Here is a 25,124-nt window from a genome sequence, read left to right as displayed (position 1 = left end):
TTAAACGCTGTAATCAATGTCTGCTCATACAAATAATATGGTAAAGCTACGAAGGCATAAATTATAAGGAAAACATCTCAATAATGTATTCCTACAAAACCAAATTAACAAAAATATTCATCAGAAAAGAAAGAAAGAAAAAAAAAGAAACAATCACAAATTCTAATTGATCAAAAATTTTCGCCTTGGGTCTGTAATATTTATCTTCCAATGCTCATCTTGGAACCCTTCCTTTTCAGCCATTTTCCTATCCCAGTCCAATTCAATCTTTCTTCGCTCTGTCAACCCACACTGCTGCTGCAACTTCTCATCCATGGCGTCATAAAACTTCCACCATCTTTGATGTGCCACATCGCTGGCGTAAACACGTTGGTCCCCAATGTCCCAGTTACAATCGTAATCCCTGTAACAATGCCAAGGCTTCAACCCCAAGTAATGAATGGAGTAAACTTTGGGTGGGTCGGCTGCAAAAAGCTGGCTCTTTAAACCAGTTTCAACGGTGCTGTTGGCCCAGAAGTTCTTGAGAAAGTTCACTCTCCTCGGCAAACGATGCCACCAAACGAACACTTCATTCAGAAAACCTTGGTCTCCTCCATTGTACGAGAATATTTCCTTACGTTTGTTCATTAAAAGCTTAAAGGTGCAGTTTGATGGCTCGACCACCATAATACCCGAATTGAAAATCCAAATATCGTTGCCTGTAGCCGTCATTTGAGGGAAATGGAAAAGGAGATCAATGTTCTTTAAGACAAGGATGTCTGCATCAATGAATATGACCTTGTCATAATCCGTCATCTGCCATAGCCTGAACTTGCTGTAGTTGTATTCATTGTAGGTGCCTTTTTCGGCTCGAGGGTTTCGAATTCTTTTGATGAAGCGCAGTTGCCACCCGGCCGCCTTGAGTGCGTCGCGTTTTGGCTCCGTGATGGACCGGTCTAGGAGAAGGATCAGGTCACGGTTGGTGCCGGTTTTTAGGAGACTTTGGGCAAGGGTTATGGCACCACAAACGTAGGATTCAGATGAATGGAGGACTGTGACATAGGCTTCACGCTTGGCGGCACTTGTCGCCTGTTGGATCTTGGAAACATCAAATACTTCGTCGTTTCCTGAAAATGTTTATTCGTTGTCTCTCCATTATTGCATGATTCATGGAATTTCAATCAATTTTGGGTGCTTAGTCATCACCAAACTGGACTAATTAGTGCTAATCAAATTTACTGCTGCAAGTAACGATGAGTACTAGAATGACGCATTGCTTGCAAATAAAGGAAAATATGATGATATATTGAGTTAACGTTAGATGTACAAATATGCTATCGAGCTTTGATTGCGAATGTTGAACTAAAAGAGTTAATGCATGTGACGAAAATTTGTTGCATTTACAATGATGAAAGATTGGAGTTGGTATACATAGTGGGAATCAAAGATATATAGAAATGTAGAGGGAGAGGTCCCCCTTCGACTTTTAGTTGACTAAATTGATTCCTTAGTCATAACTAATGAAAACAATTAGCAGAACATATAATTCTTTTTTTTAATTAATAATTATGGAAAAAAGCAGTGGAGCCAAAGACAACAAAAGCATAACAACTATAACTTAGACTTTGTCAGCAAGCAAAATCAATTTACTTGGAAGTTGGTGATGGTGTCAACATCAATTGTTTATAATAGTTTTTCTCCTTTATTTCATACTATTTTTTCATTCTTTCGTTTTCATGTCCCTACTTTTGATCTTCAACTACTTGCAGAAAGTTCAGTTAATTGATGACGAAAGTTGAAAAGTTGAAAAGACAAGTAATTAGAAGTAGACTAAAATAACATGCCTAAGCAGCGAGCGCCTGTAGCTCAGTGGATAGAGCGTCTGTTTCCTAAGCAGAAAGTCATAGGTTCGACCCCTATCTGGCGCGTTTGTTTTGCTCTTAATTTTTATATTCTTTTTAGAGCTGTCTATGTCTTCCATTCCTCAACCAATGCAAGCATTCATACATGAGGGAAAGAAGAAACAGAAGTAGGAATTTAAGATGAAGCATACCTTGTCCCCATAATGGCAAAGCCAGATTGCAAGAACCAATAGGCAAAGATACCTTTTCTTCTAATCTTGTTATTTCGGGTTCATAGTACCACCACTCACCTTCCTGTTTCACCAAATCATTGCATCGAAATACCTCCAACATTGGCCTGCACTTGCTCAGGAACACCACTTTCGTCCTCCAATTCCAATCCCTCTTCCCCTTTTTAACTGCCAGATTTGCCACTATCAGGTGAACTTGGAGCCTAAACACGTCCCTAGCCCATCCATCTACTGGGTACTCACACGGCAGTTTCGCCACTATCAAGTCCAAGTCATCGTATTTGCTGAAATCCGGCATTGGTATCTCAGGGCACATTGGCCCATCGATTTCTTCCTCTTCGTCAATCCATTCCGGAAACAAATCTTTCCATTCGAAAAGCTCCGATACTCGCTGGAAATGGATTGGGATTGTCTCTCCATGTTTCTCCCATTCACTGTAATCCTCATCTTCAAAGTTCAACATCCCAATCTTAACTCCACCTCCAATCTCATCTATGAAACTTGGCACTTCCAGCATTGTCAAATTCCTCTTTCTCTTTGGTTTCATGGCTTCAGTTTCTTCCAGGACTGCCTCCATCTTCACCCCTTTCTCCACCTACAACAATCGTATGAAATAAGACAAACAGATAATATGATATATAAACATATCATAATCATACATACATGCAAATCAAAACAAAAATGGAATTTGAGTCAGCTCACCTTACCTTGTGATGGCACTCACGCAAAGAGCACCTAACAAGCGATGCCGCATTCTGGAAATAAGCTGAAGACGATGGGCGCAAAAGAAGGGATGCATAGATAACCAGAAAGAAAGCAAGAAAAACCAGGTTGATTCTAATAACCAAAGCTTTTGAAGGAGCTGCCTTGATAATCTTTTGAAGAACTAGTCCCAACTCACCCATTCTTAAGCTAAGGTGTGCTACCTCAATGCGACCTCAATATATATATATATAGGTGTATATTCTGTATGCAAAATTATAATAATTATAACTACCTCTTTTATAGTTCAATAAATTAGAATACGAAAATTTTAGAGTAAAATGCAAAAGAAATCGAACCATTTAAAAAGCTCCACCTGTCGTTTCCTTCGTATTGGGTTTCCTTGTTAATAAAGCTTGTAATTTACTACCATCCCAGTCTTAATCCCATGCTGTTGGAAACAATTTCCCCTATCTTCCCAACATACCCCTCCTCAACACACTAAACTACAAATTTGTACGGTAAACTTGTACACCAGTTCCAATGGAACTTTAAATACCCTTTGTTTTTTTTTCACTTTAAAATTTCATGTTTTCAGAAGAAAAAAAAAAAAGAGTTAAATTCATTTTTACGTAAATATTACTTATCATATGCATGTGTACTTATAAGCTTATCAAATTCATTGCCTCAAATATTTCCTTTCCAAATGAAAGCATAAAATCATTCGGAAAATCCAACCCACCAATAATGATAAAATTAAAAGGTAGCGGCAACCGCTTCCCTACTTTTTCGGACCTCTTAATTTGTTAGCTTTATTTTGGTACATCATTTGTTTACTTTTTTTAGGTACAAGTAGGTTTTAATGGAGCATATAAAAATTATGAGAATAAATAAAGGCAAATACAAGGGATAAAAGGGTAAGAGACAATTTTCATGAAATATTTAGATGAATAATAATTTTAGCAGGCCTTCCAACAACTATTTGGTTGCCCTGTCAACTTCCTACATGCTCTGAAATGTCACTTTTAGCCCCTAGAAAAAGAAATTGCTCGCCACGTTCTACCATATCTGCTTCTTTTTTACAGTTGGTCACTTTTTTTTTTTTAATTTAAGGTTGTATTTTATGCCTATATATTTATTCATTTTGAATTAATTAAAATTAAATTGCTTATCATAAATTAAAATATTTTAATTTTTATCTTGTTTGAATTAGATTACATGAATTGGATTAGGAACTGATTATGGGTATTAATCTTGGTTTGGAGAAAAGCATTTAAATGATCGAAGAATCAATATGGACTAATCGAATCGAGTGACTAAATTAAATATTTTATATTTTATATTTTTAATAATTTATTTAATCGAACTGATTGTAGCGATATCATTTCGATTCTAAAATTTTGATTTTTATAATATCAATAATTAAATATAAAATGCTTTATTATATTTAACAAAATCACTATAGTGCTCAAAATTTAGGTTAGCAGTCGATATTTATCAGAACTCATCCGAAATTATTAGAAACTAGACGACCAAAGCCAAAATGAAAGGTGAACTATCAAAGTTTGGAAGTAAATGTCAACTTCTTCATTATTACAATAGATTTGGATTTGGGATATAATATAAATTTATTTGAATAAAAAGAACAGTTCGAACCTTGCTCCTTAAAGTAAAATGATGATACACCAAACATCCGGAATGCTTGAAATCCTGCATGCTAGTTGAATAAGCTATTGCCTATTGTATTTACTATCTCTTCTTTTTAATTTATTTCTTTGAGATTGTGAGGTTGAAGTTTTAAATTAGGGACAAAATTCTTCTCGTATTATTACTTTAATCCTACACTTCTTTCTTCTTTTAAAAGACATTGAATTCCTTATCACTTTAGTTGGTATATTTAATAACCTTAATTATCTCATTCTTGATATAATATAAGCCATGTGTGGTATTACCTCATGTTTTTCTAGACCAAGCGGCCTCGACTTTTTTGCCTAGCTCAGTGCGACAGCTAAAATTAACAGAATTTTATATATGAATCCCCAGTTGTCGTCCTTGACTGGTTCCTTGGATTTGTACAAAGCATCAAACATTATAAATTGACTCTGATCTCTTTTATGTTAGTTAAAGGCTCCAATATGCGTCTGCATGTTTTATTTATGGATATGGTATAAATATGAGAAGCCTTGAATCACTTCTACATCGGGAAGCCAAAACATTGTGCAAGGGACAGACAACTAGGTTTTGATTATCGGAAATTGCGATTAATACTAGTAGCTACTTTGTTGATGGTAAGCAAGGTATGAATGTTGACGAGTTCAATGAATGGTTAAAAGAGATTTAATGAAGACAAAGATAGGATAAGCAAATACGAGCTTGCCAACACCGAGAGGATGGTTTGCTGGGAGAAGAGCAAGCATGGAAGTGATGTCAATGGCAATGGCTTTATTCATGACAATGAGAGATTTTGTTTCTTCTTCTAAAGTGTTTTGATTCGAGTCCACATCCCTCTATTCCTTCCATTCCTTTCTTCTTCTTTGATATGTTTATCTATCTATATGTTGAGTTGAACAAGTTAATAATCCAAAATATCGACTAGTCTTCAAGTTGAATGCTATTATCTACAGCCTGAGAATAAAAAAAAATTAAAAAAAAAAACCCCACATCTACAGAATGAAAAGAATTTTCAATTAATTATACAAATTCATCTTGTATCAGTTTTCTGATGTATATACTCCACTAAATTCTGTAAATTGGATACAGATAATCTTATCTGAACTAATGATGAAAATATATTCTGTATCAACAATAAAAATATATATATATTTTAGAAAAAACAAAGATTTAAGAGTACCCTTTCTCCCTAGAGAGTTTTTGAGGAATGTGTTCTTACACTTTCTAACTCTGTCGAATCGCATGGATTCACTATACAGAAATATATATCAGAAAACTGCGACGCCAAATACAACTGAGATGAATGAACCTTTTCTTTTGTGCAAATTAATTCACTTTGGACAACGAGAGTCGGCCAGTCCTATATTTTTCAAGACCATGGAGGAAGTTCTTGCCAACAGCAATGGATCACACATATAACCCATAATTTCCCCACACAAGCTTGTGACAATTCTGAAAGATATACAGGCTTTAATGACGATACCTAGTTAGATCCCGGAAAGTGCAGGCTAAGAGTGGGAAGGTGTCGGAACATGTCTAATATTGACTGCTCTATGGAGTTATATAAACTGCAACTCAATTTCCAAGCACATCCTAGAATGTTATTGACACGATTCATTTCAGATAACTAGCCAACAATCCATCTGGAGTTTATAACAAAAAAGGCAAAACTGACATCAAAATGTACCTCGACAACTCCAAAATCGTGGTAGACATCATTGTCTATCTCAGTATCCGATTGCTCAAGCAACATAATTCTAGCTGACTTCTTCATATATTAATCAGAGGTGGCGGCAGTTTCCAGAAATTCCATGAGTTAAATTCTTCCTGCAATCAAAAGAAATAAAGGATAAAAAAAATGAAAACCCATAAAAATAATTAAAGAAACTAGAGATTTTAAACAGTATATCATCAGAAAAAGGCGAGACAGGGGTTATAGTTGTCGCCTAGGTGAAAGCTGGAAAATCTAGAAAGCAAGGAATGATTGGGTTTCTTATCAAGAAAAAAGGACAACAAAACTCATTTTCAACCATCTTTACAAATGGAAAGGCTCCAATTGGGGGAGAAAAACCCACTCCATATTGTGAGTTATAAATGGAAAAGAACAGGTAAAAAAACCTGCTCAGAGGCCATTGGTGGAAACATGCGATGAACAAGATCATGAAGGGAACTGTAAGATTTCGTGGCAACATGATGGTTTGTAACAACCTCACCCTGCAAACTTGCAACTGTTAGAAGAGAAGTTTGGTGCAGTAACATTAGAAGCATTTGGTCATCTTTCTTCAAGCATGAAAATCTTAGATTACCTTCGGATTAATAGTGAAGATTTTCCCTTTTGGGATTCCGACCTTAAGATAGCTCATTTCATCAGTGTCTCTGTTCCCAAAGCCAGCATAGAATGGATTGCAGTCTAAAGGAAACAATGCTTTGATAGCCTACGAGTCAAGAGATATGAAGAGAAGGCATTAAAATTTTATTAATTTTAGCCATAAAGAATTTTAAGCTAAAAGTTCAGACACAACATTAAGACAGATTGAGATCACAAGGAATGAAGTGTTGAGGTAAAAACTAATTCAAGAGTTGTAATAATATAAAAAAAAATTATAACTAAACCAATTTAAAATCTCATTTTGCGGAGAAGTCCAATAAAATAAGACATCCCTTGAAACACTGTAGATTCCTCTCAGACCTGTATGCACTATGCAACCCATCCAACTGATTTGACTCGCAACCCAATGGGAGATGTATAAAAACTTGAAAATGCAGGAAATAATAATATTAATTTATTCAACGGTGAAAATAACATTATCAGATACCATAATCAGAACCAAGTTTGTAAGAGCAGAGAACTAACCTCTAAGCACGCAATCTTGAATTCATGAGGAGCTCTTCTGATAACTGAGAAATATATAGGATGTGTCAGTCCAAATAACGTGATTTAGGGTATTTTTTGGGGCGGGAGACAATGAGACGAACAAGAAAAGATGTATGGAAAACTCAATATGATTGAAGGGTTAAAAGTATATGCACCAAATCAGAAACATTATCATTTAACTACTTAACCTTTAATTTGGGTTACAAAGTAGTCATGCATAGGAAGCTTTTAACTTCCTACGCAAAGGCACATAAGAGGAACACAAGCTTTCATATTTATTGTAGCTCAAAGTGTCACATAACTTAACTTTGACTTTTACGTTTTAATTGCATGTCTCATGCATCTATTTCCAAAGGTAAAACTATGGCTGCTCATCTTAGTTATTGAAGAAATGTCATAAATATCACTAATGCACCATATCTCATGGATTTCATAAAAGTGAATATAAAAGGAGTTATTTGCCTTATCCTACAGTGGATTGGCAATTTAGATGGTCGTATGCCACAAAATATTTTAATTTCATGTACTAATTAGACTATGAAATTAAAATGGTAATTTAGAATAACATAACTGATATCCTAGACTACTAAATGCATAATTCATGCAACAAAACCCAAAAGATAATAGAAGGGAATTAAAATGGTATATGTAGCATATAAACAGCAATCCCAAAACAACAGTCACATATCTCACACATGAAAAGCACCACCAGAAAACTGTTTCATTAAGTCCCGAAAATGCAGACAGTTACCTTCTCTATATAGGGACGGAAAAAGGCCATCTGGGGAAATAACAATTGGACCATCTGGTAAACCCTTACCATCCTACAAACAATAAGACATGTTTGGTAAACAGTTTCCCATTTTTATGAGCAATGGTGGTAAGCCAAACAAAGAAAAAGGACAAAGAAAACATGATTTTTTTTTTGACTTCTTGAATCTTATGTTACTGCACAATATAAGAAAAGCATTAAACTAGCACAGTTCACCTGTTTGAGGTTGACTAAAAATTGTCTAGTGATATACGCCTGGGATATCGCCCGTGCACTCAGAAAAAGCAACTCATACCCATTTTCCTGCAATGTGGAAGAAGAATTTTGATGCATTGAAGAATGCTAACAGTGTTATTCATATTCACGCATATGCAAAATCTGGAAAGGCTTTTTCTTTCTACCATCCAAAATAATACCATGATAGTATACTAGGGCCTTTGATAAAATGTACATGGTTTACGAACCAAAGGCTTTTTTCTGGTTGTGCACACAAGAAGGAATAAAAAGTATCATGAGCTGAAAATTTAAGATGAAAACTAACCAACCTTAATAGCTGAAAATAAATGTGCAACACCTGTTTGTAACCAATCTATCCCAACCATAGGCATGAACTGACCTAGAACATCTGATCTGTATAAACAACATAAATGCCAGAAATGACAGAAAAAGAAACCTCAGTCAGCAGCAGTTCAGAAAATAAGAAATAGCCATGGTAAAAGAGAAGCCTATTAAAAATTTCAAAGAGCAACTCAAGGTAATGTGATGCTAGCTGTCTCCAATATAATGGTGGGCTGCAAGAGTAGAACTACGAAAACAAGCAGAACTCATTTTCGGAAAAGGACATCCATGAATTTTGAGCCAAGATTAAGATTTGAAGACAAAACAAAATATTCTTAGGTTATCCAAAAGTTGATGCTAATGCTGCATATTATAACAAATAAAAAGGATCGACTGAAACAAAGAACTAAAGAAAAATGCCACCAATAAAGCTCATGGAACTCCTAACAAGTTCATTTCTAGTGACTGAAATGACACTAATCATGGCCACTTTCTTGGGGCTATCAAAAGATAGCAATCTGACTTTTTTTTTTCCTGGTATATCTTACAACCAGATGATCAAATAGTAGTTCTCTGTTGTTTCACCCTAACCAACAGACTAGCATCCATATCAATGCTTTCTTCTTTCTTTTGTATGAGTGTGTTTCTCAGGCAATTAACCTAAAACTCAGCCCATTGGTGGCATGACTCAATTTGGATGGAGATCCCCCTCCTAACTCAACTGCAAACAAGCTTTAGTACCAAAGCTCACAAAGCCAGTAAAATATAATTACCAAATTAAACTTATATGGATTGTAATGTGAAGCATGTACTGAATATCATTTGTGACATGTGGCTTTCATATAAAACTGACATTTAATTACCAGAAAGTGAACTTAACGACTTACAAATGAACTTTAACCAATAACCAGTACTCAATCTAAAACATGAAGTAGCATAACGTGATGTTCTGGATCAGCAAATCTCAGAAACATCCTTACCTTGTAATTGTCCCATCAACATCTGAGATTACTATACGAGTGTTCCATTTCCACAAATAGATTCTCGCATCAACCTGTTCCGTACATGATTTTGAGTGAGCACATCCAGACTACAACAGCCAAATCAGAATTGACCTTAACAACCAAAAATTAAATAAGAATTCAGAAGGAACATTTAACTTCAAGTAAGAAATTAGCAAAAAGGACCTGCTGCTTCCCTAGCATAGAGGTGGAAAATGTGAAGGTTATATGATTAATCCCATCCTTTAAATTCAACGATGCCAGCTGTTCAGAGGTTGGAGTGATTGCCCTGATCATCTTCTTCACCTGCTTGGGTTTAAGCACATTTTTATCATCATCACTAGCAACAGCACCGTCTACAGCATTCTTAGCATCCAAACCTCTGTTATCAGCTGGAGCCAGCAGCACATCTTTCCTAGATATTGATCTTTTCATAGAAAAAGGCCAAAGCCTCCAGCTTCTGCTACAGGAGACTACGGCTTCTGATGGATCCCCTTCAATGGATTTTACCACTCTGTCAAACAAAGAAAAAAAATGAAACGAAAAGAAAAAGATAACCAAGTTCTTTTACCAATGCAAGGATTGTAAAGAGTATTTTCCAGCTTCCTTGAAGTCTCACTCTCCTCACAACTTGACTTTCCATGTGCCAATGGCCGTTCATCATCTTCCTTGATTGATATCCACTTCAGGGTTTCACAACTAGAATCCAGAGAATGGCTTAGAGGAAGATTGTTGTTTACATCAAACTTGGCCACAACAGGCCACGTAGTAGGAAGTGATTCAATCTGCCACCCATTCTTCTCACCAGCTACCTTATGATTTCTAGAAATACTAATAGGATTAGAGACTATCCCTGCCTTTTCAACAGAAAAATCCAGATCAGTTGATGGACTCTCCTGAACAAAATTGTGAGGATTGAAACATGGCTCATTATTCACATTACATAAACCATTTACTTCTTCAGTTTCAGTACAAATTGAGGAATGAAGATCTTTATTTACACAATCTGGCTCATGGAGTTTGAATTCATCAAGGTCACTGAAAAGGAATTGCTCATCCTCTGAAGTCGCTGATGGTGGAACACTTCTCTTTGGGTCACTATCACTATAAAAGTTCAGAGAATCATCAACAGACCCCAAAGAAGGATGGAGAACATCCTTGATAGTTCTCGCATTTTCAACATCATCACCTAAATCACTGATGGTGGAAGTAATGTGAATGCTATGAGACCTCATTTCCTCCAAACCAATTACAGGATCAACACCGACCATTTCAACTGACATGGTTAATACCCCTTCAGAATCTAACTCCTTGTCCTCAGTTTTCTTGAGAACTGTAACCTGAAGTAAGTTCAGCAAGACTTTCAACTATCACGAGAATGCTATTCAAAGAGAAAACCTAGGTTCAATATCATTTCTAATGTAGTTCAAAGCAGTTTTGTTGCCTTTAAAAGAGTAATGCATTACTAGATAAGTTGCAAAATTAAGCATACCCTTAAAATCTTATTTTGTTTAAAAAGTCTCTTGCAATTAAACAGAACATTTTCGATGAGAGCTCACCTCTGGAACTAGCTCAGTCGCTCTAAGCAGTGGTTCAGCATGAACTTGTGCTTTACCATTTTCTATGTCAGGAAGGCATAGTGTTTGATGAGTTTGCTGACTGGAACAATCCAATGTTATTACTGAGCTCTCTGATGTTTTGCAGTAAACAAAAGCTTGAGGACCATCTGAAACATTCTCCTTATTGGAAATCCAACAGCCTGGTAAAACAACATTGTTTTCATTATCAGCCACTTCTTCATCAAACCGCTTGTCAATACACGATTCAAACTTATATTCACTTTGCAGATCAGGAACACTCATCCCTGAGACAGCAACGGTCTCATTGTCAGCATGATCAAAATTCCTGACACTACGGTCATCCATAGTTCCTAATACATTGGCAATTAGTTTGCATTTATCTTCCATAAAACCTTCACCTAACAAGGAGGTTTCAACAATTTGCTGCTCAGTGCTTACACAAGACACTTGTACATTAGCTTCCTCAACAGAACATTCTAGGTTCTCAAGGCCAGTATGAGAACAGCTGACATTTTGCTCGTTGCAGTAATCAGTTTTGTCCAGTACGGTCTGGCAATCAATACTCTTGTCCTTATCATGTACATAAGCCTGAGACAGGTTTTCTGCATCATTCTGTATCTCCTCTTTGAAACCTTTATCGGCCAATGCGTCACTTGAAGAAGAAAATCGTAAAGCATTATTGTTTGATCTGATAGAGGTGAGATTGGTAGACCACTTCACCTCCAGCAGCTCAGCAGCAAACTCGGCACGCTCCAATGACTCTGATCTCATTACACCAGTACCACCAGCACCGTCCTGGTAACTATCCTCCTTTTTAGACCTTTCTCCAAAAACACGCCCAAATATCCGTGACCTCCGGGAACTAGTCCGACCCACAAGCTTCCCATTACCCAGATCAACCTGAGCCACTGAGTTTGAGTTATCATTATCATAGCTGCAACTCTCGGACTTCATTGGCTCTCTATTACCAGACAACGGCTCATCCCCGGAAGAAAAAGGAAATGATACACCATCAGATTTACTTTCTTCAACATCAATCTCCCTGAGAAAATATGCTTCCCCTGTATGATCAAGAAACATGTGGAAATTCGCTTCAATGCCATTAACAGCGATGCTTACCGCCCTTTCCTTTGACTTTAAAACCCCTTGAAATTTACCGAACTTAACATACCAAGGCGATGATTTGAAGCTCCCATCGGGTTGTTCTACTACAATTATATCCACTGCACCGCCAAAAGGATGAAAGGGACCAGAAAAAGTAAACACACCGCGGGAGATATAGCTACCTAGCCTGCCCACCGCATACATCCTCCTTTCTATGAATTTCTAGGATCACCCAAATCTCAAATACTTGAAACTTCAACCATAATCTACTGAATAAAAGTGTTAAGCTGTAAATTCTGCAAAAAACCCAGATTATAAACACTCAAATTTGAGTACATAATTAAAAAGGTCCAATCGATCATATGGTTTTTTAGCTGAAGACAAAATAAGGCACTACTTAGAGAGAGAGAAAACAAAATGTATAAATTTGGGAATTGGTCAATGCAAACTAGCTGGAAGAAACAAACAAGAAAAGCATTAATCACGCTACCAAAGAAGATAAAAACAGGAGAAAGAAAGGAACACTCACTTTCTATTATGTTCGATAGCGTGTTTCTGAGTTGCAAATTCAACGCTAAAAAAGAAAAAGAAAAAAAGGAAGAGACGTGACCAGCCAAGCCAAACTAAATAAAAAACCAACCGCCAAAAAGAGAAAGGGCAGGCAGACAGTTGACGTTAATTAAAAAGCATATTCGTATCTGGAAGATACAGTGTAATTAAAATCCCCACTTGCAACAACTAACTAAATAAAAAGAGAATCTACGGCTCTCAAAAAACTAACAAAAGCATAGAAAAGGAAAACACCCGGGAAAAATAGAAAGAGAAAGCTTCAAGCTTGAAAGAAAGGCCAAGAGTGAGAGAGGAAGATCTTTTGTTTTGGTGATTTACTGTTTTCTAACTCGGGAAATGTCGAGAAAGAGAGAGTTGAGAAGAAATCTATGACATGTCTGCAAGAAGAGCATTTAAGTTAGGTGTAATGTAATTGGTTCTGTCTTTCTCCTAGGACCAGACACCAATAAACACAAAACATCATACGTAAAACATATCTATGCATGAATGAAGATAGGATGAATAACCATATAACAGAACCCAACTACAACCATTGACTAAACTCTAATGAACTTAAGCCAATCCCTTAGTTTAGGATCACTACAAACAATACTGAACTTAAGTATTACTATTCATATTTTTCTTATCTAAAAGAAAGGTTGATATTAAGATTCACATTTTAAATTTATCAATTTTTTTAAAGATTTGTTAGATTTTACTCTTAAGTGTTTGTACTTACAAATCAATTGAGTTACATTTTAATTTAAATCGGTAGATTAAAATTTTTATGATGGATTGACACAAGCCAACTCATCCCAATCTTGGCTGTTTCGTTTATGATGTAAATATGGAGATTTTGGACGCTACAAATGTGAAAATTACATTGTACTTATCATGAACAAATGCTCTGTTACTACGTGTATGAATATTAAGGAAGATGTCACAGTCACATTTTGCAGGAAAAACAAAGCCATGTCAAATTCTCTATTAGATTCTTGACGTGTGGATTTACTATCTTTACTTTAATTTGGTTATTTGTAGTCCTTGTACTTTTAGAAATTAAAAAATTTACTCATAACCAAATGATAACTGTTAAATTCAGGAAGTTATATCATTTTAAAATTTGATGTGTCAAACATATTATTGCATGTGTAATCCTATGTCATTTGTTATTTTTCCATATTACTCACAAAAATCAATTAATAAATTTAATGATGATCGCTTGCTTTAATACTAAAATTTTGAAATTCAAAAATATAACTACTAAGAATGATTCGATTAGTGAATATGGACTAAATTTATAACTTTACACATAATACAAGACTAATAACATAATTTAATCAAATAGATTTAACAGGATTAAAATTTCAAAATTTAAAAAGTACAAAGATTAAAATTGATCAAATTGAAGTAGATATACTAAATCTATAATTTACACAAAGTACAAGGTCTAATACAGAATTTGCCCTATATTTAATTTCAAAAAAACAAAAACCGGAAGGCATGTATTTATTTGGGTCAACCCAACCATAGGCAGTTGGGTCCCCTGAGGTCTAAACAGCTACATCATTCAATCTAAAAAGCCCAATCAATAATATAAAGAAATAACCTAGAAATGTATGCAACTTTCACTCCTGGTGAATGGTTGGTGACAAATAAATTCCAAGACAGCTTAACTCAATCGATTATATGATAAACTTATAAGATGGGTAAGTAGTCTAGTCTAGATCTTTACTTTGATGTCAACATGGTGAAACTCAGATTGAACTTTGGATTGTTGTGAGCTTATGGGTTTTCTTTTTTTTTTTTTTTTGGTATCAGATGTTTCAACTGATCAGTTTTTCCAAATCAGTGGTTTGTCAGCTAGTTGTTATTATCTGATGAACAGGGCTTGCAATTATATTAATAGATTTTTAATCAAATGATTGAATTCCCCTAACCTTGTTGTTTTTTGGAACTCTATTCCAACTGCTATATGTTAGAAAGCTGTCTATTCCTTCTATTGTGTTTCTCTCTTTCTGAAAAACTTCAAGAGAAAACACAGACACAATGACAAAAACTGGTTCTGATATTCAGAAATATTCAAGTTTAAGAAGGGGGAAAAAGAAAAGAAAAATAAAAATTCCTTGGTCAAAAGAAAATCTTCCATGAAAATTTTCACTAAGACATGGGATTTTCTTGTTAGTCCAATGAAATTGAGACATCATATGACCACAAAAACCTCTCAATGTCTCTTTCCCTTCCCTTATAATTGATGGGGAAAGTGTACCCTTCAATCAGTTGCTTCTTTGCTCTTATTTTACTGATCTTTCATGTTTATTGAATTTTATATCCCTGCGCCACTATTTTTTTATTCTCAAGTTAAATGCTTTATGTTCATTGTTTGTTTCAGTAACTTTCTTCTGGAAAAGTTTAAAATGAAACAATCCATATCCAGGAAGCATTGCAAAACAATCTGATTCTGTTGTTTTTGTGTACAGTGAAAAATAAACTAACACATTCCATGGACCAGAAAAGGGCACATTACTTTTACATGCTGGCTGTTTCACATCAAGATTGTTTAGAATTCCAATCATGGGGGGTTTATTTATTTATTTCTTGAGCCCTGCAGGCATCACCTTTTTGTGGGGCTTCTTTGTTTTTCATGCTGTTTGATAAAAGGGAATTCCCAGGTGGTCAATTCCATGATTTCAGATATATAATCATCCCATATCTAAAATCCCAGCCAATAAAATAATACTAGTTTTTATTTATCTTATTTTAGCAATGCATGCATGTGTATAACTCATGCACACATACTTGAAAAAAATGAGTATCTTGAGCATGGCAGATCTTGTTGCCTTTATAGACTGTGTAGCTTATGCAGTTTATATATACACTTAAAGATAAAAGGGGAAACTCAGACAAGTGCTGCCATCATTACAACCTATCATCATCCTCCTTATTATGATCATGGGTTTTTGATCTTAAGATCTGTGGCACTCAAAATGAATCAATGTCTTTGATATGAATTAGCTTCCAACACTGATGAAGGCATATGCAATTAGTTGTGCTTGGTACTTTTGGAGAAATTCTGAAGCTGTCAAGTCATCATGAGTGTCCCAAGCTCTTTTTTGAGACCCACCATTGGTACCACTTGATCTTTTAGGGTATCTACGACCATAAATGGTTTTTTGTTCCCTTTTGATTGCCTTTTTTCTTGTAGGGACTGAAGATTTTAAAAAAGCTACTGTGCTCTTCTGTTTAGCTTTACTTCCCTCCTCCTACTTGCAGTAGATTCTAACTTTGCTTTTTTCCTGTGGGCTCTTATAGTGTTTGAATCATGGGACAATGCTGAAGAACGAAAAATTTCAAGCAAAATGACCAGATGAAAAAAAAAAGAAAAAAGGGGGTAGGTTTGATGATGATTTGTTAATCTTTTTACTGAAAATTTTGTGACCTTTGATCTGTGCTGAGGTTAATCACACTGTTTGAGTTCATTAAGGGATTATTAAAACAAAGCTCTACTAAACAAAAAATAGTAAGAAAATAAAATACGTTATAAATGGCATCTCATATTTAACATACTGGAATTTAACAGCTTTAAGTATTAATTTACTGCAACTAATGAATCATGTGAACTAATTTCTTAATCTTCAAATCTTTTGATGTTGAAATTGTGTTAATTGTTCATCAAACTGTGACATACTCTGCAAGGTAAAAGGCAATAAAAGAACCAGTTTTTCATTTTAAGATAGAGAAATTCATTAAAGCAATCGTCTCATACTCCTTTATATTGTACCATTTTATACACAGGATAATATGTAACTATATATATAAATTGATAGAAGTTGAATAAACATATGAACAGAAGAAAATCAAAATTATGCCTAGCATTTAAATTTGTCTTCCCCTTGAATGGAATTCTTGCAATGAGCAATTGCAGCTTGAATTGCAGCCTGCAACTCTTCCATGGTGCTGTCACTGGTTGAAGAAGGGAAACCTGTGGTTGCAACAAGAAGACCACTGTTTGTAGGCGATGTCCTCATTGAAGCCGGAGCTGAATAATACTCTCCTCTTCCTTTCCTTGCTCTCAACTCTTTCTCTTTGTTCTTCCAACTTAAATTGCCTGAAAACGAGTGAGATTGCCTCTGGAGATGCCAGTTATCTCTCCTTCCTCTGAAAAACAACAATGGCCGAACCATCCTCACGTACCTCTTCAAAACATGTCTCAAGTCGAATCTCATCTTTGTCTTGTGCTTCTCTTTCTCTTCTGTTTCTCTAACGCCACGCCCTTTGTGGTGCCACCTTGTTAACCGGAATAACGTGAAAGACTTGGACTTTGGCCTTCCGTTGGCTTCGATGTTGTAGCTTTGAGGACGATTCCCGACTTTGCCATGGTTCTTGTTGCTGCTTTTGATATTGCTGTCGCTTTTGCTTTTGCAACCGGTGTTGGGTTTATCAGGTTTTGGTTCATCTGTTATGGGACCGTTGAAGCCATCCAATGAATTTGTAGAGCAACGTGGAGAGACTGGAAGGTGGGAAAGGAGGTGGAGAGGGAGCAAATGACCATGAAAGAAAATGTCATCCGCAGGAGACAAATCGATGGCCATTGAAGGTGGGGTTTTGGTTTTACCAGGGACACTGTTAGACGAAGAGTGGAGAGAGACAACTGTGAAGGAGAATTCATGGGAAGGAGAGGAAGCTGCTGAAGGAGGTGAAGCAGGAGGAGATTGCTTATCTGCTGACCCTTCTTTTGGTTCTTGTTTTAACTTGCCTTCTCCATGCTTTCTGTCTACGACTTGCTCCGTGGTTTTTTGCTGCTGGTAACCATTCATGATTGTAATTAAGCTACCTCCACGATATCTGGTTATCTGAAATGAAATGAACTATTTCTCCCTTGGGATGGTTTGTTTTTGTGTGTGTGTGTGTGTGTGTGTGTGTGTGTTTGTGAGAGAGAGAGAGAGTGTGTGCGGGGGGGGGATAAAGAGATTAGGAGGCAATGGGTGGAGGGGAGAGAGAGAGAGAGGTGTATAAATGGGACATATATTTGGTTACTTTTTTATGTATTATTCTTCAATAGATAGAAAGGGTGGTGGTGCGGTGGCCATTGGTGCACTATGGAGATGAGATGATACAATTAGCAGATTATGAATCAAAAAAGGTTGGTGGGTCCTTGCCAAATCCAACAAAGAAATTTAGATCACAAACATCCAAATTTGCCCACAACAGGCAGATGGTATGGCAAAGCAAAAAAAGAACTTAAAAAACTTTATTCTCTATATGTGAGTTGTTCTGCCAATAAGAATGGCGAGGGAAAAAAGAAAAAATGTTTAAAGTGGATCATCTTGAGACTACACAGTACACACAGAAAGATGTGCATTCATTCCAAGAAGAATCTTAGAAAGTTGAGATTTGAATATAATAACCAGACACTATCATCCTTTCATTTTTACGGGAATAACCTATCCTCTCTTTTTGCACGCAAGTTAACCGTGGGGAGAAAAAAAAGAGTAGTAGTATGTTTCTTAAGATTTCTTTCTACTATATTGTTGTTTTTTGTGCGTGTAAAACGAGGTTTCAACAACGCTCATCTGTCACCTTGACTTGGAAATGATGTCATCAAGAGGTCTGAGCTGAGGGTTCATATTTAATACTTGCATGGTTCAACTTCAACATACACATTTTCTTAATAAATTCAAATGCATTTATACAAAATTTCTCTTTGAAAGGACACGATTTGACATGCCACTTTCAATAGTTGTAAGCTGATTTTGATAATTATTATTTTGGGTTTATTGAAAAAGAGATGAGAATAGCGTCGTGATCCATCATAATAAACATGTTGTGCAGTTGAAAATTAAATTAATTTGTTTTAAGAATTTAGAAAGAGAGTACGGCCTAGATCCGTATAAATGCAAATGGTTTAAATTGTAGGTGCAGAGATGACTACCCCACCATTAAACGTTAGATGATCATTAAGTCTACGGTGAAAGACTTGAGGCTTAATTGCAAAGCAAAGCAGGCTTTGTTGGGGGCAAAAGTTTCATTCATCAGTCAATTTAAGAAGAAAGGAAAACCATGTGCAGATATGTCTGCGCTTGGTCTCGTGACAGCTAGTTTGAAGCGTCCGATTACACACAGAGACTTCCACAGTTAGGTGAGATGGTTGTAGACCCAGACGCACGTGTACAAAGATGGTCCTTCCAAGATCAGTAGCCCATGAGGGAATTTTTGTTCATTTAGTTAAGGTCAACATCTTAATCATGGAGGCATTATTTTGGACTGACAGACTCATCTTTGCCACTTGAGCCACTCAAAAAAATAATAATCTTATTCGATTTCTATAAAGATAAGAAGGGAAGGTTGTGAACAAAACAGGGCATAAAACAAATATTTCACGTTCAAAACCCATATAATTAAGATCCTTTATCTTTATTCCTTGGGTCGGTTCTTTTTCTGCCTTTGCCTCTGTCCACTCAATACCTTCCACACTTTCTCTAATAGTTAACTAAGGACAAGAAAACCCAACAATCCCCCACTCTCTACCTTCTAAGAAATGTTATATATCTCATTATATATCTCATGTTAGAAAATTCCATTGCTTATATTTAGTTTTTGATCTCTAATACCGTGAATAATGAGGGAAGATGTAGGAAACTTGCCCATCTAAGGAACTTGAAAGCGAGTTTCACATGTATGTTGACTAAAGCCAAACACCCTCCAGCCAAGCATTTTCTTCTACTCGCCCCTACAGCAAAGCTGGCCCCAACTGGTATACACGAACAATTCCAGTTTTCGACATATCTATCCTCAGACAAGGCAGGATCCAGCTATTAGGTACCGTTATCATAAAAGATCAAAGCCATATACACAGACCAAGCATACGTGTATTTACGGCTAAAAGATCAACCAACCACAGGCAGAGCTGATTAAAATGAATTTATCAAAACAGTAGAAAATAATATTGAAACAAATAAATAATAGAATGCATTGCATTACATTTCTTAAGAAATAATAGAATTAATAAAAATTTCCATTCCAAAGATTTAACTTCCCACTTGTCGAAGGAAGGAACAAATAACAACATGAACAAATTTCATTCAGCAAACTAATCATGCAAAGCTTTTCCTAACTTCTGACAAATTCCCTATATATTATAAGCATTACACTTCAATCCCACTATCATTTAATGTTAGTTTTATGAACTGGAGCGACTGGTATACAATGGGATGGACATCGATGGAAAAATGGAATTACCTATGAAGCATATCTTCTCTCTTTTTTTAATTTTTTTTCTTTTTCCATTTTCACTCGACTTAAACACAAGTCTTCTTACTTGGAACCCAGAAAACAAAAATCTAAACACATATCTGAACTTTGTTCTTCTGGCTTGAGTATAGATGGAAATGAACCCTCAGTTGAAAGTGGACCAGAATGCTCCATGACCCCCCAATAAGAAATTGAAGGAAATTACTATAGTATATGATTGTGATATCTTTCCCATTTACGACCACCTCTGAAACAATTGTTAGCGCCCATAAAATGCTGCAGTAATTTGGGGGGTCTAGCTAATCGCTGTCACTACCATGTCTACCTGAAAACAGAGAAAACAAGAAAAGGATATTCAAGGATCTTTTAGTACCATAAATTTGCAAAGGGGGGAGAAGATATAGGAGAGCTTTGTTATTACTTCCTGATGGTCTTTTCCCTTCCATGGCTTCTTTCTTCTCCTGGCAAGTAGAGCAAAGGAAAGGACCATCCCATGGACGCAACTTTACTGAATTAGATGTCCCAGCATGAATTGAAATACCCTCTCCAGGTTTCATCTCTAATTGACAGACTGCACATGTGAACAGCTTAAACATGTTGCACAGTGGATATTTTGTAGCAAACCTGCATTCAACAGAACGGTTCCTAATAAGATAAAACTACAAACTACTTTTTCGTCTCCTCATTCATAGCAAGCTATGACCCACACAGCTGATAGAAAGAATAGAAGCACGTGCAAGCCAGATGTTAATCTGACACTTGAAGTAAAAACTTCATGTTTAAATGAATAAATTATTATCAAAAGCACAAACCTTTCTGAAAGCATAGCAGATCCCTCCTCAAATAGTTCTTCCACCACATCTGGCTCCATGTATTCTTTATCAGACTGAGAAGATGCCTCAGAATGCTTCTTGCGAAACATGGCCTTCAACTTACCTTTTACAGCCTTCTTTGGTGGTGGCAAAGGAGCAGATGGCTTCTCTAGTGGTAAGATATCAACAACAATGCAGGTTGTATCATCTCGAAGACCCTTTGTATGTACAGCTTCCTGCTTGTCAGACCAAGGAGTCAGAAGCAATGAAGAAAGGCAGCGGTCACTAACATATCGCAAAGCCAGAAGGGCATAGCGAATTGGCCAAAAGGAAAAAGAGGTGGGAATAGTGCTCCCGGGAGCATAATGTAGACTAGATGTGTGCATGGGTTGGACTTGCATGGACATCTAAAATCCTTGCACAAGGACCAGCCCAACCCATCAAGCCACAAGTAAGATTTTGGTTTATCATTTTTAAAATAAATTTACAATTAAAATTATTTTAAAATATTTTATTAATAAAAAATCCCAGGCCAAGCCCAAGCTTTAAAAAGAACATTGTCCAAGCTTTAAGAAGGCCCAATTCAAATCAGGTCAGGTTTACCAAGGTGCATGGGAAGCTTAGCCCTTGGACAAGTCAAATTTTTAGACAAAAGTAATTGAGGAGCATACTTTCACAATCTGTGCAGCTGCAGCATCTGGTGACATCCCTCGACAGCAATCTAGAGCTACTTCAGCTGATAACACATCCCAAACACCATCACTAGAGATGATTAACCGACCACCAGCTGTAGACAACTGCAGAAAATAAACAAGTAGGTAAAAATAAACTACTAATAACAATAACAATTGAGAAGATTTTCTAATTGAGGAGATGGGTATTAGGGAGCTAGGATGGTGAAACAGCTAGCACCTTTTGAATGAGAAGTAAAAAAAAAAAGTGAAGGCCAAAGCACTTCAATGTGCAAGTATAGAACACATGACGATATGAAATTAATGGCTCAACTACGTCCTTCAGGCTTAAGGTATCATGAGTTCAGAGAAGATATTTGTCCTAAGTTCAATGATGTCCATTTCTAGCCAAGTATATAACAAGGTCCTTATCCATAAGGACTAGTTAATTTAACAATTAATTTAACAAGGTGCTCTGAAAGGAAATGTACAGAAAACACTATTTGAGCACAGAAGTTCAATAAAAATTGCAGACAGGCTAATTACAGATATCAAACGATATTCAGTTAGACCATGAAATACAAACCTTTACTTGTTTTACATATGGAACAGGAACAATGTACTCCCCAACATCCATATCACCAATAGAACGTGACAGACACAAGCCTCCGGGCCAACATCTCAAAGGACCAATCTACAAAACAATGTTACCATTAAGTTGCCCACTTCGATCCATACAATTATTCAAATAAGGTTTTGTACTTGACTGCAGATACTGAAATACTCTACGAAGAACCAATTTATCAGCATATCAATATCATGTTTTTAAGCCTGCATCAAAACGAGACAGATATGGGGAAAAAATGTTGCCAATTACATTTGTTACAGCTACAATTAGCCAGTTTTACTAAGGAATCCTCTAATTCACATCAATTATCATATAAGTTCTTTTGGTACAATTTTTCCATGAAGCCAACTGAAGCCTGAAACTAGCTTCTACATTGTATTTCCAAGTATTTGTTAGCACAATCATTCACCCGAATTTATATATTGAGGGTGTTAAGTTTCACTGATGGAAATAAATGGATAAGAATCTAGCAAGATTGTTGTTACAACACTCAAAAACATCAAGATGCATAATTGTAATGGAAGAGAAGATACCTGTGTACCACCACCAGTATTTAACCGACCAACCTCACCACCACTTGAAGTGATCCGCTCCCTCCTAACAAGATGAAAACAGAAACTATGACATCGGTATGTAGGGGAAACTTCAAAAATCCGGTAAACACTATGTTGATAACTTACTCCTCTTCATTGCATTCAAGCCTATGATCAGCTGACAAGTAATATATTCCACCTTCACCCGATTCAAATATACAACGAGAATCACCAACAGATGCAACTGTTACAACCCATCCATCTATTATCACAAAGGTCACAGTAGTTCCCGATGTTTTTGCTGGAAACAAAAACATAACATGCATATAAATTACTAAACATGCAAGAGAAAACCCAAGAAGCTATCACCCAAATTTTAAAAATTAAAAGGAAAAAAAACTACTTGATTACACGTTTCTCTTCTCCCACTCAATGGGTGAAAGAAATTACATACTTAAGTACATAAATTTATATGCTTAAGTAAAATCATCTTAACTAAATAGAGGGGAAATAGTCATAAATTAAAGATCTACTGTAATAAGATCATACAAATATGGGACAAGCTGATCTATAAATAAACATCTACAAATCTGTTTTCTGCATTTTTTTCATACAAGAGAAAGCATACATAATATAGCACATAACCAAACAGTCGCCCCAGTTACATCCTAAGTAATCAGTAAAACTTCCAAACTGCAACTCTTCCTCTATATAAACACAGTCTTCTCCATGGAGAATCTTAATGATAAAGCAGCACCAAAAATAATAATAAAATGATAGGGAGAAAATTAAATTGTTAGTGGTGAAATAGGATATAATTTGCGTGATAGTATCAACCACTCCTGAAGTAAGTGTGCAAATCTAATAAAACTAGAATTTTGTCTGGCAAACTACTCCCTTTCTGTCCAAAGGTTATCCCATAAAACATATACTCGGATATGTTTACGCAAAGAAAACAACTCATACCTTTCGCTTGAAAATCTTTATCTGTTTTGACAAAGCCTGCAACCAGAGCCCTCGGCAGCGCAGCAACCCATTCATCTCTATTAAGATCCGCAGGAATAGCACTTAGGATATTATTAAGGAGATTCTCTTTAGTGTAAATAGCAGCAGCAGACCCGTTGTGTCCATCAAAGAGCTATAAGAAAAGAAAGGATTTAGCAAGCCAACCTACATAAAGAGAAAAAGTAGAAAAATAAAGAAGATCGAGGCTGCATCACTTTAAAAAGCCTCTTCCCAAGGATTTCCTAAAGCAAAAAGATTTCGCAGAACAAAACAAATTGTACAGATTATAACACCAAAATACCTAACAGACCAAAACTTTTAAACATTTATATGCTAGAGACGCAAATAAAAAGGTTTTATGGTAAAGTTTGGCGATTTTGCTCGAGCATTTAGAATGTGGTTACCGTTTAAATAGCTAGTATAAGAGACGGAAAATTCATACCCCGAAAACTGAGAATGTGGCGACGCCATCTCCCATTGCTCTTTGGCATTCAGTTTTAAGCAACGTAAAGTCTTCACCTTTCTTGCTCTGGCTCGCTTGTCCGTGTAAAATCTCCGGATTTTCGATCTTTTCGCTTTCCGATTCTCGTTTTAGTAAAACCGACAGCGGCACTGTTTGATGTTCACCTTTCGAGGACATTGTTAAAATATTTCCAAATCCAAAAACCACACCAGTAGCTAAAAGTCGTCCTCCTAATGCAATGCCTCTAATTCTCCATGAATTCCATTATAAAAGCCTGAAAGGCACACAACGAAGGCTTCAATGATCAAATCTCATCACAAAGGAATAAAAGAAAAATGAATCGATCAATGATCATCTTTTACATATACACACGGCAATGACTGGGATAAAAATCGAGATCTTCAACAAAACAACAGAAAATATGATTAACATAAAATTTAAACGATCAGATTTTACATCAAAAACGAGAGAGAGAGAGAGAGAGAGAGTCAATGTAGACCAAAAAAAAAACACATTATAAAAAGATTCTATAAATCTGTTAACCGCAAAAGAAAAAAAGAGAAGGAATCTCGATTCGTAAAAGAGAAATGCAGATAAGAAGATGGAAAATATATATAAAAGGGAAAAATAAAATTACAGTGTGAAAAGAAGGGAATGATGAAGAAGAGAAATCCGTGGATAGCAGAGGACGGGGGGAGATTAGGCGCGAAGAGACTATGAAGAAGACGCGGCGAATTGCATTAGTCGCTGCGATCGAGAGATACGGATCCCGGCGTCCTTCAAATTTTCCATTCTTTCTCGATTGGAAAAGAACCAACTCTTTGGAGCGAGCGAGCGAGAGAGAGAGAGAAATGAAAACAGCAGGAAAAAAAAATGAA

The 25,124-nt window shown here is 36.1% G+C and overlaps 4 protein-coding genes and 1 non-coding gene across 14 annotated transcripts; 1 reads left to right on the top strand and 4 right to left on the bottom strand.

Annotated features, from left to right (window-relative positions):
* Positions 1-61: 61 nt before the first annotated feature.
* LOC105770912 (UDP-glucuronate:xylan alpha-glucuronosyltransferase 2) lies at positions 62-3,014 on the bottom strand. Of its 2 annotated transcripts, none has more exons than XM_012592278.2 (3): positions 2,779-3,014; positions 2,033-2,666; positions 62-1,106 (listed from the first exon to the last, which is right to left on the bottom strand). In XM_012592278.2, exons 1-3 carry the CDS (start codon positions 2,974-2,976, stop codon positions 163-165), a joined length of 1,776 nt encoding a protein of 591 aa, XP_012447732.1. In that variant the 5' UTR covers positions 2,977-3,014; the 3' UTR covers positions 62-162. The 2 variants fall into 2 exon arrangements, with proteins under 2 accessions (XP_012447732.1, XP_012447733.1); XM_012592279.2 differs by having other exon boundaries at positions 2,774-2,913.
* Positions 1,835-1,907, top strand: TRNAR-CCU (transfer RNA arginine (anticodon CCU)). Its single transcript has one exon. It is a non-coding gene; the product is annotated as a tRNA-Arg (tRNA).
* Positions 3,015-5,034: 2,020 nt separating the features above from the next.
* LOC105769559 (phosphatidate phosphatase PAH2) lies at positions 5,035-13,303 on the bottom strand. Of its 8 annotated transcripts, none has more exons than XM_012590265.2 (13): positions 12,864-13,301; positions 11,210-12,630; positions 10,222-10,990; positions 9,837-10,144; positions 9,630-9,739; positions 8,637-8,721; positions 8,308-8,394; positions 8,071-8,143; positions 7,299-7,342; positions 6,751-6,879; positions 6,563-6,658; positions 6,132-6,271; positions 5,035-5,398 (listed from the first exon to the last, which is right to left on the bottom strand). In XM_012590265.2, exons 2-12 carry the CDS (start codon positions 12,536-12,538, stop codon positions 6,215-6,217), a joined length of 3,087 nt encoding a protein of 1,028 aa, XP_012445719.1. In that variant the 5' UTR covers positions 12,539-12,630; positions 12,864-13,301; the 3' UTR covers positions 5,035-5,398; positions 6,132-6,214. The 8 variants fall into 8 exon arrangements, with proteins under 8 accessions (XP_012445719.1, XP_052487190.1, XP_052487189.1 ...); XM_052631230.1 differs by lacking the exon at positions 5,035-5,398 and adding an exon at positions 5,438-6,037 and having other exon boundaries at positions 9,837-10,132; positions 12,864-13,302; XM_052631229.1 differs by lacking the exon at positions 5,035-5,398 and adding an exon at positions 5,438-6,037 and having other exon boundaries at positions 12,864-13,299.
* Positions 13,304-16,625: 3,322 nt separating this feature from the next.
* On the bottom strand, positions 16,626-17,976 carry LOC105769202 (BRI1 kinase inhibitor 1). The gene has a single exon (XM_012589677.2). The coding sequence runs from the start codon at positions 17,698-17,700 to the stop codon at positions 16,753-16,755; it is 948 nt and encodes a 315-aa protein (XP_012445131.1). The 5' UTR covers positions 17,701-17,976; the 3' UTR covers positions 16,626-16,752.
* Positions 17,977-19,843: 1,867 nt separating this feature from the next.
* On the bottom strand, positions 19,844-25,124 carry LOC105769198 (probable protein phosphatase 2C 12). 2 transcript variants are annotated; one of them, XM_012589672.2, is made up of 10 exons: positions 24,884-25,123; positions 24,226-24,520; positions 23,745-23,916; positions 22,926-23,079; positions 22,779-22,842; positions 22,204-22,311; positions 21,618-21,743; positions 20,947-21,182; positions 20,556-20,758; positions 19,844-20,459 (listed from the first exon to the last, which is right to left on the bottom strand). In XM_012589672.2, the coding sequence occupies exons 2-10, from the start codon at positions 24,421-24,423 to the stop codon at positions 20,434-20,436; spliced, it is 1,287 nt and encodes a 428-aa protein (XP_012445126.1). In that variant the 5' UTR covers positions 24,424-24,520; positions 24,884-25,123; the 3' UTR covers positions 19,844-20,433. The 2 variants fall into 2 exon arrangements, with proteins under 2 accessions (XP_012445126.1, XP_052487394.1); XM_052631434.1 differs by having other exon boundaries at positions 19,844-20,758; positions 24,884-25,124.

The sequence above is a fragment of the Gossypium raimondii genome, chromosome 5 (assembly GCF_025698545.1).
Source record: "Gossypium raimondii isolate GPD5lz chromosome 5, ASM2569854v1, whole genome shotgun sequence".
Taxonomy (NCBI): domain Eukaryota; kingdom Viridiplantae; phylum Streptophyta; class Magnoliopsida; order Malvales; family Malvaceae; genus Gossypium; species Gossypium raimondii.
This window is presented reverse-complemented; position numbering and strand designations above follow the sequence as displayed.

Bases quoted from the DNA above. Each gene is read 5' to 3' on its own strand.
- LOC105770912 (XM_012592278.2), bottom strand. From the start codon at position 2,976: ATGGGTGAGTTGGGACTAGTTCTTCAAAAGATTATCAAGGCAGCTCCT. The intron at 2,667-2,778 runs GTAAGGTGAGCT...CGATTGTTGTAG, and splicing joins TGCGTGAGTGCCATCACAAG to GTGGAGAAAGGGGTGAAGAT. The intron at 1,107-2,032 runs GTATGCTTCATC...AAACATTTTCAG, and splicing joins TTTGCCATTATGGGGACAAG to GAAACGACGAAGTATTTGAT.
- LOC105769559 (XM_012590265.2), bottom strand. From the start codon at position 12,538: ATGTATGCGGTGGGCAGGCTAGGTAGCTATATCTCCCGCGGTGTGTTT. The intron at 9,740-9,836 runs GTCCTTTTTGCT...TGGCTGTTGTAG, and splicing joins CTATGCTAGGGAAGCAGCAG to TCTGGATGTGCTCACTCAAA. The intron at 8,722-9,629 runs GTAAGGATGTTT...TTGTTTATACAG, and splicing joins GTTGATGGGACAATTACAAG to ATCAGATGTTCTAGGTCAGT.
- LOC105769202 (XM_012589677.2), bottom strand. From the start codon at position 17,700: ATGAATGGTTACCAGCAGCAAAAAACCACGGAGCAAGTCGTAGACAGA.
- LOC105769198 (XM_052631434.1), bottom strand. From the start codon at position 24,423: ATGTCCTCGAAAGGTGAACATCAAACAGTGCCGCTGTCGGTTTTACTA. The intron at 23,917-24,225 runs GTATGAATTTTC...CTTTTCTTATAG, and splicing joins CCACATTCTCAGTTTTCGGG to CTCTTTGATGGACACAACGG. The intron at 20,759-20,946 runs GTTTGTGCTTTT...TGTTGAATGCAG, and splicing joins TCTGCTATGCTTTCAGAAAG to GTTTGCTACAAAATATCCAC.